At 35.9% G+C, this 16,090-nt stretch overlaps 1 protein-coding gene across 1 annotated transcript in view; it reads right to left on the bottom strand.

Moving 5' to 3' along the window:
• LOC149776802 (lactase/phlorizin hydrolase-like) overlaps positions 1-16,090 on the bottom strand; it is an 85,789-nt gene that overhangs the window by 24,313 nt on the left and 45,386 nt on the right. Inside the window, exon 15 of the mRNA XM_089941498.1 lies at positions 6,443-6,624. Within this exon, the coding sequence (XP_089797624.1) occupies positions 6,443-6,624 (182 nt within the window). The remainder of the gene's footprint in view (positions 1-6,442; positions 6,625-16,090) is intronic.

Consider the following 16,090-nt stretch of genomic DNA (forward strand, 5'->3'; position numbering starts at 1 on the left):
TGTATGCCCTCGTCTGATTTTGACATTGTGTTGCTTCATCAACGACGATACTGCACCTTGAAATTATTTGCCAGCATCAACCTGTAATAGTTGTGGACATCGCAAGGGTCCTCGTTGATAAATTTGTTCAAACTTCAGTTGCTGTTTTAGTTGATAATGGTTCTGCTTCCTTATATCTACTTGCAACGTCAACGACAGTTAATATGTTTTTGTGTTAATTGACGTAGTCCAATTTTAATAGTATCATGTGGTAAAAATAATATTTCCGCCTGATGAACTTCATTTGGCACGATGACGGCAAAATGTTCCAGGACTACAATAATTATATCCAGGAAGATGTTTTTTCTCCTGGGTATTTATCCCATGGTTTTCCTGGTAATTTACCTAATGAAGTAGCAATATCGCCGCCTGACTGTGTCCCTAATGCAGTTAACGAGATGAATATATATTTTTGTACCACATCGTATACGCTTGCCTGTGAGTGCTCGTCTGTTATTTTTTGTTACCGTTGTTGTTATCCACTTGTAGACGTAAATGCTTTTCATTTTACACAATATAAATCAATATAATAATTATATTTGTACAACATGGATATGATTGATTTCTCAGCGACAACCCCCCTCCCCCAAGAACCAGTTAAATATCATCCAGCGTTACCAAATTATATCCGAATGATAATAATTGGTCCATCTGGATCAGTTAAAACACAATTGCGACTTAATTTAATAGAGATGGTTAAAATGGGATACGTTGTATTTAATAGCTCCGTCAGTTGATGACCAACGATGCTACGATGTACTTAAAGATTTTAACGACAACGCAAAATTATTAGACGAGGATGGCAATAACGTTATCGAATTTATAACTGATATTGATGAAGCACCGTCGGCTGATGACGTCCATGGCTTTATTAATAATTTGGTAGTTTACGATCATGTAATGTTGGATAAACAGTCAAATCCAGCTAGAATATTTTCACGAGAAAGACATAATAACACAGACGTGATTTATGTTACTCAACGGTATACACAAATACCAAAAGTGATCAGAGACAACTGTAATATTTTAGTTGTATTTAACTCCTTTGATACGTATACGTTACAAAATATTCATCAGACTTGGTGTAGCGGTGACTTGGATATAATTAAATTTAAAAAAATTATTTAGCCAGGCACAGTCATCTCCGCACGGTTTTCTCACAACAAATTTACACAATCCCAGAAAAAAATATCGAATCGGTTTTGATAAGATGTTTTATAAACAACAGCAGGGAGTGCGCCGTTTTCAAAAGGGTGCCTGATGCTGACTTTTTTTCTCAGGCAAAAATACTAGTTTTTATTGCGTTTTACGAGATTTTTTTTTGGAAAGTGAGTTTTATTTTAATTTTTTATTTTATAGTTTTGTTTTTGCCATTTTAGGGCTCTACAGGGTAATCGTAGGGGCGCTCTCCCTGCTGCTGTATATCCCATGTTTTATGCCCCACCTTATTTCCTTAGGTTTAAGTCTTACTGCATGTAACAGTGTTTACTGAATAAAATATTTATTCTGAATTAGTTCTTTAGGGCCACATATACTGCATGGTATATTTTATTTTTTTCCTTCTATTAATTTAATCATGGTAATTAAACTTTACATATACAGATGAGGAATGTCAGGTGTTAACTGGCCGATTTCTTTGGCGGATTTTGTTTGCAGAGAAAATTTCACAGCATCCACCGTGATCATTCCTTTAAGCTAATTGGTGACAATTTTATTATTTTAATTTTTTACTATAGTATTATTGTAGTTGTTTAGAAACATTTGAAATTTACGTGAATAATGTTTAATCTTAACGTTATATTTACTGAAGAAAAAACCTGTCGTGTGATATCAATTATTTCGTCCAGTGCCGGATTTAGACGTGTGTGTGTGTGTGTGTGTGTGTGTATGTGTGATTTGGATTTTTAACGTAGCTTTAAGGATTTTTTTAGTCATATCGCTAAGATGTCTGCAGTGTGGCAGTTTGGACATAGCGAGGCCCTAAGCTATGGGAAGCTGTAGAGGCCCTATTTGGTATAAAATAAAATTGAGAGGCCCCTTCAGACTGAGTTCAGACTGTGAGGCCCTAAGCTGTAGCTTGTTTAGCTTATGCCTAAATCCGGCACTGGTTTCATCACTACAATATTCACGAGTGATGAAATAGAATACAGCATCTGTGGATTGCATACGTTATATCTATTTATGTATGGATTGATTTTTTTTTCTTCTTCTGAGAAATGTAAATTGAAAGACATAATGTAATAATCGGGACTTCTCTGCGAAAAATTGGGCGATATTACAAGATCGGGAGGTAGATGAGGAAATACCTCCAAAATCTGGAGGTTTTTCTCCCGGTTTGAGTATTGATAGGTATGAACTGTCCGGGCTTTTGGAATTTCAGTCAGGGCTTGGGTTTATTTAAGTCACCAGCCAAGGGCCTGTGCTAAAAATAAATTCTTTGAGCACTGTCCAGTACAGTACATAAACTATTATACCAGACAGCAGATGCAACTTTTGAATGTGCAACCCCAACTTGGTCTCCTCCTGTCTGTCTTGCTCGCCATGATTATGTTTGTATTCGAGGACTGGTTAGTATTGCGTCACGGGACCACGTGATCTGTCGTCTCATCAAAACTCGGAAAAACTCGGCAATTTACGGAATCGTGGTATCTTCCACGCAATATAATCACTACCCGCTTACGATATTTAATTTATAAACATTACAGTCGAATTAAAATCTGTAGAGAAAAAGGTAAAGTTTGAATTTGGTCTCCTTTAAGGTCGGCCACTGAGAAAGTTCGCCAGGATCGCTTCCCTTGGGTAGCTGGTTCTTACCGGGTTTTTCCCAAGTTCTTCATCTACCTATTATACCTGCCACCATGTATCGCCATCATCGTTGACAAATGGCGTTAAACCCCAAACAACAAACAACAACAACAATTCGGTTTGAACTGGAAACGTGAATGTGCATCAGTGTTTAACATCATTCAAGGATTAGCATACCTAGGGAACTGCGTACTAAATATTCTTATCATTTTCAACACGCATAGTAAACTCAAACACTGAAATATAAACGACACATATCTGTCTTTCATTACTTACTTCAACTAGAGCTCTCATATGAGGCGCCGTAGCGGGACAAAAGCTGGTCCAATCAGAACGTTGCCGTTGAAATTTTAATGTCGTATGTCCAGAATTCCAATTTCAAGTGTTGTATAAAAGATGCTTGTCCTTAAAGTTCCATTTTCTAGGTCGAGATTTTAGATTGTATATGTTGAATTAAACAGTGGTGGTTGAAAATGATATTTTCTATGTCGAGGTTTTAGATTGTGTCGTTTGAATTACACGGCGGTGGTTGAAATTTCAATGTCATCCGATGAGAATTCCTAATTTACATTATGGTTCAAAAAGTTTATGTTTAAAGTTCCATTTAATATGTTAGTATTTAGATTTCGTCTGTTGAATTACACAGCGGTGGCTGACAATTGGATGTCCAATGTCGAGATTTTAGATCGTATCTTCTGAATTACACGGCGGTTGTTGAAATTTTAATGTCGTATGTCGAGAGTTTCAATTAAACGTGTTGAAACACATTGATTGTGGTGAAAGTTCCATTTTGTACTTAGAGTTTTCAGATTGCATCTGTTGAATTACACAGCGGTGATTGGCATTTTATTGTGCTTGTCAGAATAGTTATTTGTATATGGTGAATTGATGTGTTGGTGTTCAAAATAACATTTCACAATTTCCACTTTAACAATTCAGAATAATGTCGAGTATTAAGATACATCATTCGTGTATTCAATTATGACGCGTCATTACATTTCATGCATTTACAGTTTCAAAGTTACCTTTCACAGGTCGAGAATTACTATTGATTTACTTGCTAGATGTCGCTCTCTGCATTGCATTCCGCTATACGGAATCAGGTCACCATTAAGAGTTCCGATTCAGTACCTACGAATGTAGTTCTAGTCTATTTTTAGATAATTTTTTCCTCTCATTTTGGTGGTGATAGAATAGTTAGATTTATGCATTTTTGGTAGGAATTTTAAGGTAATTGTTTATTCCTGAGAATATGAGATCAGGGTGTGGTTGTCCGTGTGTATTTCGGCGACAGTGAACAGTGAGTAATATGGCCTTGTTGGTGATCGGTAAGTTAAATCTGTATTATGTGTACATGCTGCTCTGTTTACAGTTCAGCCTCTCCAAAAAAAAAAAAAAATACTGGTGACATTTTGACAAGAACTTCACCGTGAAGTCATCTTTAAAGGTATTGCAGATTAACATATGATTTGTATTGATTGTCACACAGCGGAAATGTCAGTTCTGAGAAACAAATGTAGAGAATATATAGTAAAATTAATTGTGTTCTATGTCCAAACGAAGTCAGGGGAACTCCGACGCCATATTGTCACGTGATCAAAACAAATAGCCTAATATGGAGAGATCTAGTTAATATAACAGCGGCACATTTATTCCTTTAATATCCTGTTTCTTGGTAACACAATGTGAAGTTTGCTAATACTTTTGATTGAACAATACCAGTCGTTATCTTGTACACAAACTTAGCACCACTTCATCATGTAATTATTTTGACAAATATTTGTACTAGTAGGGAAGATGAAAGAAAAGGGTACACTCAACGATGTTTCGTTAATATGGCACATTTTGCACAGCGTCATCTCAAAAATTCATTCTCCAATCGATTCGTTGATAAATGTTACATCAAAATTGATATGAGGTGATCTACAACAGTCTAAATATAGCCAAAGATTAATACTAAAATACCACCCTCTTATAGTGTTGAAATACCAACATATCTAGCCGTAATGATAAACCTATCTGTTATTATATGATTTGTTTTCTACTGAATGGAAATCTTTTTGATTATATGGGGGCTATACATCCCAAATATAAGAAACTGGACTCGGCATGCTTTCCACTACGTTCGCTTAAAATACATGTCCAATCCGTTTTCCATTACAGATCTCACAATCCGAAAACGAAAACATTAAGCAGACATGGACAACGAAGAAAATAGTCATAAATGAGTATTTGTTTATAAAAATGGAACCATATAGCAATTTTTATGAATATAAAACCGAAATAAAGTAGAAATCTGTGACCAGATGTTATCATAACACTTCGCATTGCGTATACAAGTACTGTATATGCACCCAACGCATTCGTGATGGTACATGCTTTCGCTGACAGATGAGAAGAAAGAAAAATGTAATGACACATACGATGGCTTCTTGGAGAGGCAAGTACATATACTGCGTGGGTAGGCGGTTATATCACTACCATTAAGGGGACGTGGTGTGTTGAACCGAACGGCCCCTCACCTGCTAAAAAAGTTCAGGCAGGCACTAGTGTCTCGAGGGAGAATACCATATTTATACGTTACTCAAGATATCCACATTATTTGCTCACATTGTATATTAAACAAAAGTTTCTTTTTAAAAATAAAATTGTTTTTTTGCAGTCATATATTGGATTGATAAATGAACAACTTATATCAGATTTCATTTAAGAAAATGCCAGTTCATATATAAATATTAAAACACATAAATTTATAACTTGCTTAGTGCATAGTAAAGTAATTGTTTTTTTTTATTTGCCATACAGCCAGATAATGCGACAAATATGTATGACATTTTCACTAATAGTATTTACATGTAGGTAATTGATAGCTTGAAAGCATTTAGCGCGGGGCCCGTAACAGATGCTACATTATATATATATATATATATATATATATATATATATATATATATATATATATATATATATATACATACACACACACACAGTACAAATCTGACAAAGCTAAAAGGACAAAATATATTCATGGCAAGGATCACTTAAACCATTCAAAATAGGCGAGGAAACCAGTCAAAACGTGAAAATCACGAGGAGAGTACAACCGACTTTGAAATGCAACCTAGGATTGTGGACGGAAAGACCGTAAACATGGCAACTGGCATCCTAAATAAAGAAGAACTCCAGGAAGAAATATGATAATTTTTGTCTCCTCAAAATTCAGAATTATGTTTCATTGTGCAGAAAAAAAATTACCCCCAGGTGAGATAGCTAGAGGGGAGAAATAGATATTAAAAACGTCCAATTTGAGAAAATTTGGTGGGTGGGGTTGATGTCACCTTACTATATGCCTTCTAGTTTATCGTAGGCTGAGGTCTGGACGTGCCCACAGTAACCAAACGTAATAAACAAATCAAGCAAATCTATCTATCTATCTATCTATCTATCTATCTATCTAGTATGTATGTATGTGTGTGTGTGTGTGTGTGTGTGTGTGTGTGTGTGCGAGTGTGTGTGTGTGAAATAATTCGATGGATTAATATTTACTTTTAAGTTTTTCAATTAGCAAAACAGAATTACGAACGCTTTGGTAAACTACCTTTCAAAACTTCATTGATATACCCTCGGTAATAAGAATTGCGCCTTGTGTCTTGCAACGTGCCGTCATCGGAAACACCGTTTTCCGTGATGTAGAGGGGCGGATTTCCGTACCTGTCTCGGATCCATATTAGCAAACTTCGTATTCCCCAGGGATTTATACGAAGCCAGCTGGACTCCGTGCTAAAAAAAAAAATTGTTTATTACTAAAGGTAACTAGGATGTAAAAACCCATTCATTACCTATTTGAGCTATTAGCTAGCCATTATTGTAAAAAATAACAAATGTGAAAATTATATACACTGGTGCAAGATACGAGGTTCAGTAATTAATAGTTCTACCGTGTCACTCAACCTTCTTTAACCCATTCTTATCTCTTTCCCTGTAACAGATAACATCGGCCTGTGTTATGTGAATATGTGCCGAAAGAAAATCTCGTGTACATTTTCTTAGCTTATCGTGTTAGACCGCCAAGGTCCAGTTGGCATATCAAGGTGTATGCTGTTTCTTCTACTAACTACTTCTAACAAACTGCATTCACATAGACTGCATGGGAAGTATGTGATGGCAGATCTGGGTCTGTACAGTTTAAAGTTGGATTTTGATTCACAAGCGAGTATATATGGTATGGCATTATCTAGATAAAAATGTGTTATCAGGTGGCAATTTTGAATTAAAATACAGAGGCATTAATTCAACTGGAGTTATCATGGTTAATAAGGGTCATTTGTTCATAATGCTTATATTCGGAGTTAATAAGTTGTCAAAATAAAGTTCTATTCTTGAGAAGTTTAAAATGGGAAAAATACAGCTTTTGGACTATTAAACAAACATGTCCAAAGTCAGTGTGTGTGTGTGTGTGTGTGTGTGTGTGTGTAATATTAGGATTTTTAACGTAGCTTTAACAATTCTTCAGTCATATCGCTACGATGTCTGCAGTGTGACAGTTGATAGAGATGTCTAGCACTGGGGCATCATGCCGCAGACATGTAGTATGATGTCCCACCCAGTCAGACCAGGCCGACCAGTCCTAACCCTAACCTCTTAATGCTGAGCGCCTAGTGAAGCAGCTGTTAGTACCATTTGTATTAGTCTTTGGTATGACTCGGCCGTGGTTCGAACCCGCGACCTCCCGCAATAGAGGCGACGCTCTAACGACTTACGACTAGGCCACCGGAGCGGTCTTCCACAGTCAGAGATTAGGACGTTATCAGTACACGGTTTATAAGGGTTATCCATAGCTCAAACAACCATTGGGTTTATCTTCATGGGATAGTATCTCACCTGCCTATATTAATCTACGGAAACATAATTAAAACAATAGCCAAAAAAAGATTTTGTATGGCCAAATTAATTTTTATTATTGTCCTAAATGAAAACAACCTAACCAACTGATATAAAATTATCTGTCAACGGGTAACAATGATTTATGTTGCTAGATAACCCCACCTGTGGTAAAATAATTGAATATCGAGTACTGCAATGCCTGGGTGTATAATAATTTTGAACAATGATGCTGGGCTTCCAAACACACGACCGATGTGTTGTATTTTCACTAGACGGGATTTATGGGCAAAAATACCTCGAGTCTTATTGTTGATATGTAATATTGCCAAGAGTCGTACTAGACGGGATTTATGGGCAAACATACCTCGAGTCTTAATGTTAATATGCAATATTGCCAAGAGTCGTACTAGACGGGATTTATGGGCAAACATACCTTGAGTCTTAATGTTAATATGTAATTGCCAAGAGTCGTACTAGACGGGATTTATGGACAAACATACCTCGAGTCTTAATGTTAATATGTAATATTGCCAAGAGTCGTACTAGACGGGACGTAAGAGCAAACATTTACTGAATCTGAATATTAATGTATAATGTTGCCAAGAGCCGTCTATTAATTTCTTCAAGCATGCTCTTTGTCAGACTGAATCAGGAGATGACCTACGATCAACAATGCTTATTTAAATAGTGTGTGTGTGTATGGATAAGACTTTCCTGGTATCCGCAGTGGAGGTGATTCTGAACATCTTTTTCCCATGCGGGTCGAATAGCATGGGATGGAAAAGACAAAGGACATTCCGAATGAGTGAGGGTGGCAGCAAGAAAACAATGAAATCAATGTCAAGATACCGACTACACGTTTTTGTTCATCAGTTTATATGCTCTACAAAAACGTTTGTAGAATATTACTATGTCAAAAATTGGTACTCCAATATATTACAAGTTTCTGCCATAACTTGCGTTATCGCAAAACTATATCCAACTTCGGCATCCTAATATGTCACATTTTTCTACGTTACTTTGCGTAATCGCAAAGTTATGTCTAACATCGGCACTCTAATATGTCAGATAATTCTGCGTTTACTTGCATACTCGCAGAGCTTTGTCTTCATAGGTGAGACATAGGACTGCATGGAACATTTGTATTTCTATTGCAATTAATTGGCTCTGAATGCAATGTGACTGGACGAAACAAGTTTCTATTTTATAAAGCCAAAATAAATATATAAATGTAAATGCAGACAGTAGACAGGTGCAAGTCAGCGTTTGACATACATAAGCTGTCAAACATAAACAACAATGGCTATATTTTTATACTACACAAACATCTACTAGATGAAAAATACTTACTACATATTCCGTGTCATTAATAGTCTTATTGCTGTCTTATTGCCATTTGCTACAGTTAGAATTACATAAAAATCATCAATGTATCTGTGTGTGTGTGTGTGTGTGTGTGTGTATATATATATATATATATCCTTTCAAACTGTCTAAATTAAAGCACGCTGGACCATTTAGGAAGGAGACTAGTAAAACTCAAGTGTCATTTGCAGTAATACACAAGAGGACCAGAAGATTGTATCAAATGTGGTTGAACGAAATGACCGATGCCCAATGTTTGTCCTAGAAATGACAACACTTTCATACTGCTTTAATCTACCCAAAGTTGGCGGACATTTATACTTTGATCGTTGTGTAGGGGTGCAAAATTTTGTAGATGCTATAGCAACACATTTTGTCATGGTGAGCGTGACACGCAACAGGTAACTTTGACGTATGGGCTAGGCCTACAATAAGTTGCCTGCGATAGTTAACCTTCCTCACTGGAGGCATGATTGATTTTTAATTAGGACAAGCTGGATTTACGTTCCGACAAATATGTTAACTTTAAGTAAAATAAAATGTCAAACTAGAAACAATGCAGAGACAATTTGTGTCATTTGAAATACGAATCATAAAATGAGTTTTTGTTACCCAGATTAGTTATTAATATAGGCGGAGTAGAGAGAATTATTATAGCTTCGATGGGCGTTTAAAATATTGGCAGGTTAGATAAAGTTAATCCTGATTGGCTGAGCTAAATGAGGGGATGTGTATTTCCCAGACGAAATATAATGTTTTAAGTGTTCTTCCTCAAATAGTCCAAGTTTTTCTGCGGAAAGATATGCCTGACCCTAATATCAGTAAAAGTACGTTTCTCGTTAAAGTGTACATGGTACGGGTGTCTGGAAGTTGAGGGACACGGAGCGAGAGATTCGGTTTTGTAGTTAGGAAGCGAGTCTCGGAAAATCACAGGGGGAAATTCATTTTAATATGTGCACTACGCAGTGGAAAGGAGAACAGACAACCAGGTTACGGTTGAAGAGCCAGAAGACGTTGGGGAGATAAAGCGAAGAGGAAAAGGCATCGTAGCGATATGACTGAAAAATTGTTAAAGCTACGTTAAAAATTCAAATCACATCACATCACATCTTACTAAGTAGACAATGTCGCCGGTGATACAACTCGCTATTTAGAAATCGGTGGCGGTGATACAATCTGCGAATTAGACAACAGTGGCGGTGTAACAAGTCTCTAAATGTGAATGATGGGCATTCGTATAGAAAAAGCTGGGGAAAAACCAAACATTTCTGATATTTCATGAATGGAAACGAATCACTTTAGGTTTTACAAATATGGTTTGCTGCGCAAAGTGAATATTTGCATTGTCAATCTTTACATATGAACACAGACAGCTAACTCAGTTCCCATAGACCATACAGTTAACATTTGATCAAATTAAAAACAATTGTGGTTAGATTAGCAAATCACGCGCACATTCTACGAATGACATATCCAAGAGGAAACTATTAAGGATGAAAACGGAACGATAAAAGCGATATACTGCGTGTCTCGTTTTTGACGAATATTCCATTTTAGGTGCCCGCTATAAAAAGTCAGCCTGACAAGATCTCCCCATTTACATCTAGTAGTACCTGTGAGATGACAGTGATACAACAAAAGTGGTTATAAGTTCATATGTACTAATGCGAACATTTTACCCATACCCTGGCTTCCTCAGACAATTTACGTTATTTTTTCCCGGTAATTATGTTCTGCCTCTTCGGTGGCCTAGTGGTTAGAGCATCCACTTCGGATGCGGGAGTTCGTGGGTTCGATCCCCGGCCGAGTGAAACCAAAGACTTACAAAAATGTTGTTAACAGCTGCCTCGCTTGGCGCTCAGCATTAATAAGTTAATGTTAGGACTGGTCGGCCTAGTGTCAGGATAATGTAACTGGATGGGACATCGTGCTACATGTCTGCGGCATGATGCTCCAGCGCTAGACAACACTATAAACTGTCTGACTGCAGACATCGTAGCGATATGACTGAAAAATTGTTAAAGCTACGTTAAAAATACAAATGACACATCACATTTGCTGCCAATTAGCACCATCCATTCTTTTAAATAGGTTATATAATATAACATCAAAAGAAAGCTGGATCTGTAGCTCATTAAATAATTAGTGTGCCTGTGACCTAAAATTGTTCATAGTCAACAGTAAAAGTATGGCTGTCTCGCAAATACCGTTTTGAACATGAAGAAAATTTGTTTTAATTTGGGAACCTGTTGAATAGATTCATTGATAACATTTTCCACAAAAGAAACAAAGCTTTCCTCTGAAACGTCTTAATATATGAAAGTATATTTTGTTTCCTATTTGGCGGTGTAGTGCATATTTTAAGGTAAATAAATTTAAACGCATAATGCAATAAGACTACGACAAAAAGAGATAACCCGGGAATGTTACATCTCGTCCAAGTTGACGACATGAAATATTCAAAACTTGAGCGTTTCTCAACATATTACTCATCGTCATTGAATGTGGTTACAAAGGATCGGTACTATTTGCCTTTTGTTCTATTAGAAGGGCATGTCGGGCAAATGTTGATATGAAATCGGTGTCTGTTCAATGATTGTCGCAGGAAGTCTGGCAAATGTTTATATGATATATGTGCCTGTACAATGATTGTCGCAGGAATGGGAAATTAAATTTCGGATATATTCCTCCTTCAGGATTCAGTTTTCACCACGTTTAGAGAAACCAAGCGGTCCCTCATGGCTTTAATGAAATTTTAATTAAATATGTTATCAGTCATCACAAGAAAATGTTTCGTTTATAAATTGCGTCATTGAAACCTGTGGCAGAGAGAGAGAGAGAGAGAGAGAGAGAGAGAGAGAGAGAGAGAGAGAGAGAGAGAGAGAGAATCAGTCAAACACTTAAAATGAAATGAGATGAATTTTTAAAATGTTTTTAAAAAACTCCAAAATGTCATCAATTAATTGACAAGTAGCATTAAAAAGATATCATACAGTATCTAACAGATAATGAGCATCTAACCTATCTTTGTAGTCTTGTTTTTCTCGTGTAGGCGTATGCAGTTTTATACAGTGGGAGATAATACAATATTGTACAAACGTTAATGAAAGAACTACATTTTTCACCCCATGGTCTTAATTGCAATGCTTTAGTTCCACTTTTAAAAGTCGAGAATGTTAATTAAAATTGTGTTGATTTACATCAGATACGTTTTGGGGGATACGTATTATTAATAGTGTTGCTTAGAAACTGCACTGCACAGCATGTTAATACGCTATTCCTGGCTACTTGATTTTAAAATCCGATGTGACTGAAATATAGACTCCAATTCAAGGTAAGCAGAGCAACGCAAGGGCATTCTGTACATCTCACATGTCCTTGAATGAGCAGATACATCGTTTTGCTCTATCTGTTATATTTTTCTTCTACCTGAGAAGAAAGTGATTGATGCATTGCGTCTGGCTTGCCAGAAATTCCAAGATCATATCTGCCACAATCACTTTGTTTTCTTAATTATTAAATAGATTTCTACACTTCAAAGGTACAGACACATAAAAAGTAAGACCCACGAAGATTTCTGAAAACTTATTTATAGTATTGAAAAATAAGTACGATACTTTCAAGCACTACACTAGGTAGGCTAGATGACCTTTTTAAAACAAAAAAGGGTTATAACGAGAACATTGATAAGACAAGCCCAGTAACCTCTACAATCTTGACATGGACTTGGACAATGGTGATAACATTTGGAATCCACCGATAATTGAGGGTGAAATCATTAAATCTATTATAGGTCAATAAATAACCCTTACGACTGACAGTGGTGTTAGACAAGGTGAAAATCTCTCGTAGATATTATTTGCACTGTTTCTGATTGATCTGGAGTGTTTTCTATATGAAAATGATTGTACGGGAATAACACCAGCAATAGAAGGTTCTGTCACTGAAATGTACTTGTGACTGTTTTACTATATGTAGACGACACTGTAATATTTGTAAGTGATGTTGACTCTTTCCAAGAAAACCCAAATGTTTTCTTTGAGTACACTAAAATCTGGAAAATAATTGTAAAACAAAATATTAATTTTTGGATCTCGTATTTGCAGACTATTCAAATTTACATTGGGCGGAAATACCTTCTCTATTTTTAAGGAAGTTAAATGCCTAGGTATTATGTATTCCCAAAAATCTGATAATTTTAAAAGCTATAAAACACAACGTTCAATATGTATTCTTCATAAAAGAATAAAAAAAACCGCACGTTACAATACATTTGCATTTACAATGGCTTATTTATACAGACATAGAGTGCAATATTAGAAGCTACTTCGAAAAGTACGACTTATCAAGTATTCCAGCAAGATTTGAACTTGAGAATTATTTGATACCTCTGGAAAGAAATGTTCATCTGCCTTTGGTAAATTTATAACTAGCAACAACAAACTTCCAGTAGAATCATGGCGTTTGGAAGTCATACCAAAACAAGACAGAAATGTAATGTGTGCGGTGAGATGATATTGGTTAAGAATTACACATTTATTTAGCTGCCCGTTGTTCAAGAGAATGATGTAAATTCTTACCATTTTGTTTACTGTATTTATCCTAATAAAACACAGTTTGGTAAACTCTTTTCCTCACAAAATTTATCAGTATTAGTACGTCTTTTTAAATTTATTGTCATAATTATGAAACAATTTATCTGACTACCATTAGCATTCAATCTGCATCACCGACTGGATGTACACTTGTATGTGCGTGCATGTACATATACATTTGTATGCCTACGTTTATTTATGGGTATGTACAGGTACATGTATGTACGTGCAATACGTTACAATTGATCACATATTTTGGTGCATTGTCAAACTGAGAACGGTAAGCTGATATGAGAGTTGAGACTACCATATCTACTACAAACAACAGTCGCAAAAAACATTCCATGGCAGCCAGTGAATAAACCCAGAGCGCTTTTCATACGAACATGTCATAGGTGTTAAATCAATCGATCATAAAGTAGTTTAAAGATGGCCCCGGCAAGTTTTCGGAACAATATTTGTATCAAATTCAAATTAGTTTTCAGAAATATCTTGTCAACTGACCAGGAACGTTTAAAACATATTTGATAAATAAGGTTTTGTGATTTTTTCACTGCAATGCCATTCCTTCTTCAATATAGCTTGATGAAAGCAAAAAATATCATTAGAATCTGCTGTAACGTCTTCTTTTCTTGAATGCAATATTCCAAAATGTATTAACGTGTAAGCATTGACGCTTGCAACAAACGTCGAGGAACTAGCTCCTTTAATGTTAGTAATTGTTTAGGTAAAATAACTGTTCTGTTTATTTTTTAATTGATATCTTTCTGCCTCGTTTCAATGACGACAGGATATTTATACTCGTTCCAGGTCAGTGATGAGATGATTAGGAACTGTATCTACCTGGTCTAGACTTCCAAAGTGATTATAAACGAGCTCCATAAACATGATGACACTTTGTCCCTTTACATTCTGGCCTCAGTGTATTCACCAGGCCGCTTGTGAATACAGAATAAAATTTTCCATAGATTCCTTATAGAATGCTACCAAACTAGAGCAACAATTCCAGCAGTAAATCGATTAACTCTTGCATGACTTGACATTGCGTCGAAATTCTCACAAGGCATGATTGGATCTACTATTTTCACCGTGCAGACCTTAAAACAACCATTCTGTAATTATTTGTATGTTTCTGAAGTTTGGATTCGTGGTATTTTCATTTCCACTACATAAACTAGCATGAACATGGAGTAACTGTTTCGCCAAACTGCTGTGCATAAATAACATGATCTTCCAGTTTATAGTGTACACGTACATGAAGACGAATGGACCACCTCTATGAACCAGAATGAGGCAAGTAAAATTCAGCAGCCTTAAGAATTAGCTTCGGTACTCAGCGTGTAACTGCCACTGATTTTTTAAAAAAATTATAATTATAATTGCATGTTTAGTTTCTATAAACTATTCTGAAGTTTATTCACTAAGTACCAAGTGTGTTCTGGGAAAGGAAATCAGGTTTCGGGTAGCATACTGTTCCGCTTAATGTTATATTTCTTGTTTGAACATTTCAAGACATATCCCCATCGTCATTATGTAAGATGATTGTACAAGAACAGCATAATTAGTTCCGTTGAAAGCGTGAAGGCTGTTATACTTGTTGACAGTTGATTTCCTTTTCCAACGAAATGATTAACTATAGTAATCTGAGGATAAGATTTCCACGTAATTACTCTATCTCAACCTAACAACAGAAGTTAGAGTCGTAGGCGCAATTGTTACACAGAATCTCCGACAATTGTAGAGCAAAACTTAAAAATAAATATTTTATCAAGAGCAGCGTTAAGTATTACATCGGTTACCATGAATTAATGCTTCAGGGAATAAGATATCGCACTGCAAATTTCAGGGATAACAAATTTTAGGAAGAACAAGAACATGTAATGCAAATCTAATAAAAAATCAGTAGTTGCAACCTGTACCCTTAACATTGAAGTTTTATTACTTACAACCTTATCACAAATTCAGATTGTGTTAACCCAAAGCAAGCGTCAGAACTGCATGCACACTCGTGCACGTAAACAGTAGTATTATTTAAAATAAAAATGATGATTCTCTTTAAAAGCTATGAATATAATTAAAGTTTGCGAATTGTGGGTAAAAAATTGTCATAGAAACACAGATTGACTAAAATAGTGAAGCAGCAAATGTTGCATACAAACTTAAATGCATTCCTCCCTCAAATACATGTACAATGTAGTCGCTAACATATTTTTTACTAGCCTATGATTCAATCGTGAATACTGCATTCATTTGGGAGTTGCAGCTGACAGTGGTATCTCCTCTTTTTCAGGATTCTTTTAGAAATGTATTTCGTTGGTCTTCGTTAGGTTTTATTCTCACGGGCGCAGTCGTTGAATAAATTCATCTTCTTATATTCATCTATGACAAAATTTAAGTTAATA

The sequence above is a fragment of the Sinohyriopsis cumingii genome, chromosome 18 (genome assembly GCF_028554795.1).
Source record: "Sinohyriopsis cumingii isolate HCF-2022 chromosome 18, ASM2855479v2, whole genome shotgun sequence".
Taxonomy (NCBI): domain Eukaryota; kingdom Metazoa; phylum Mollusca; class Bivalvia; order Unionida; family Unionidae; genus Sinohyriopsis; species Sinohyriopsis cumingii.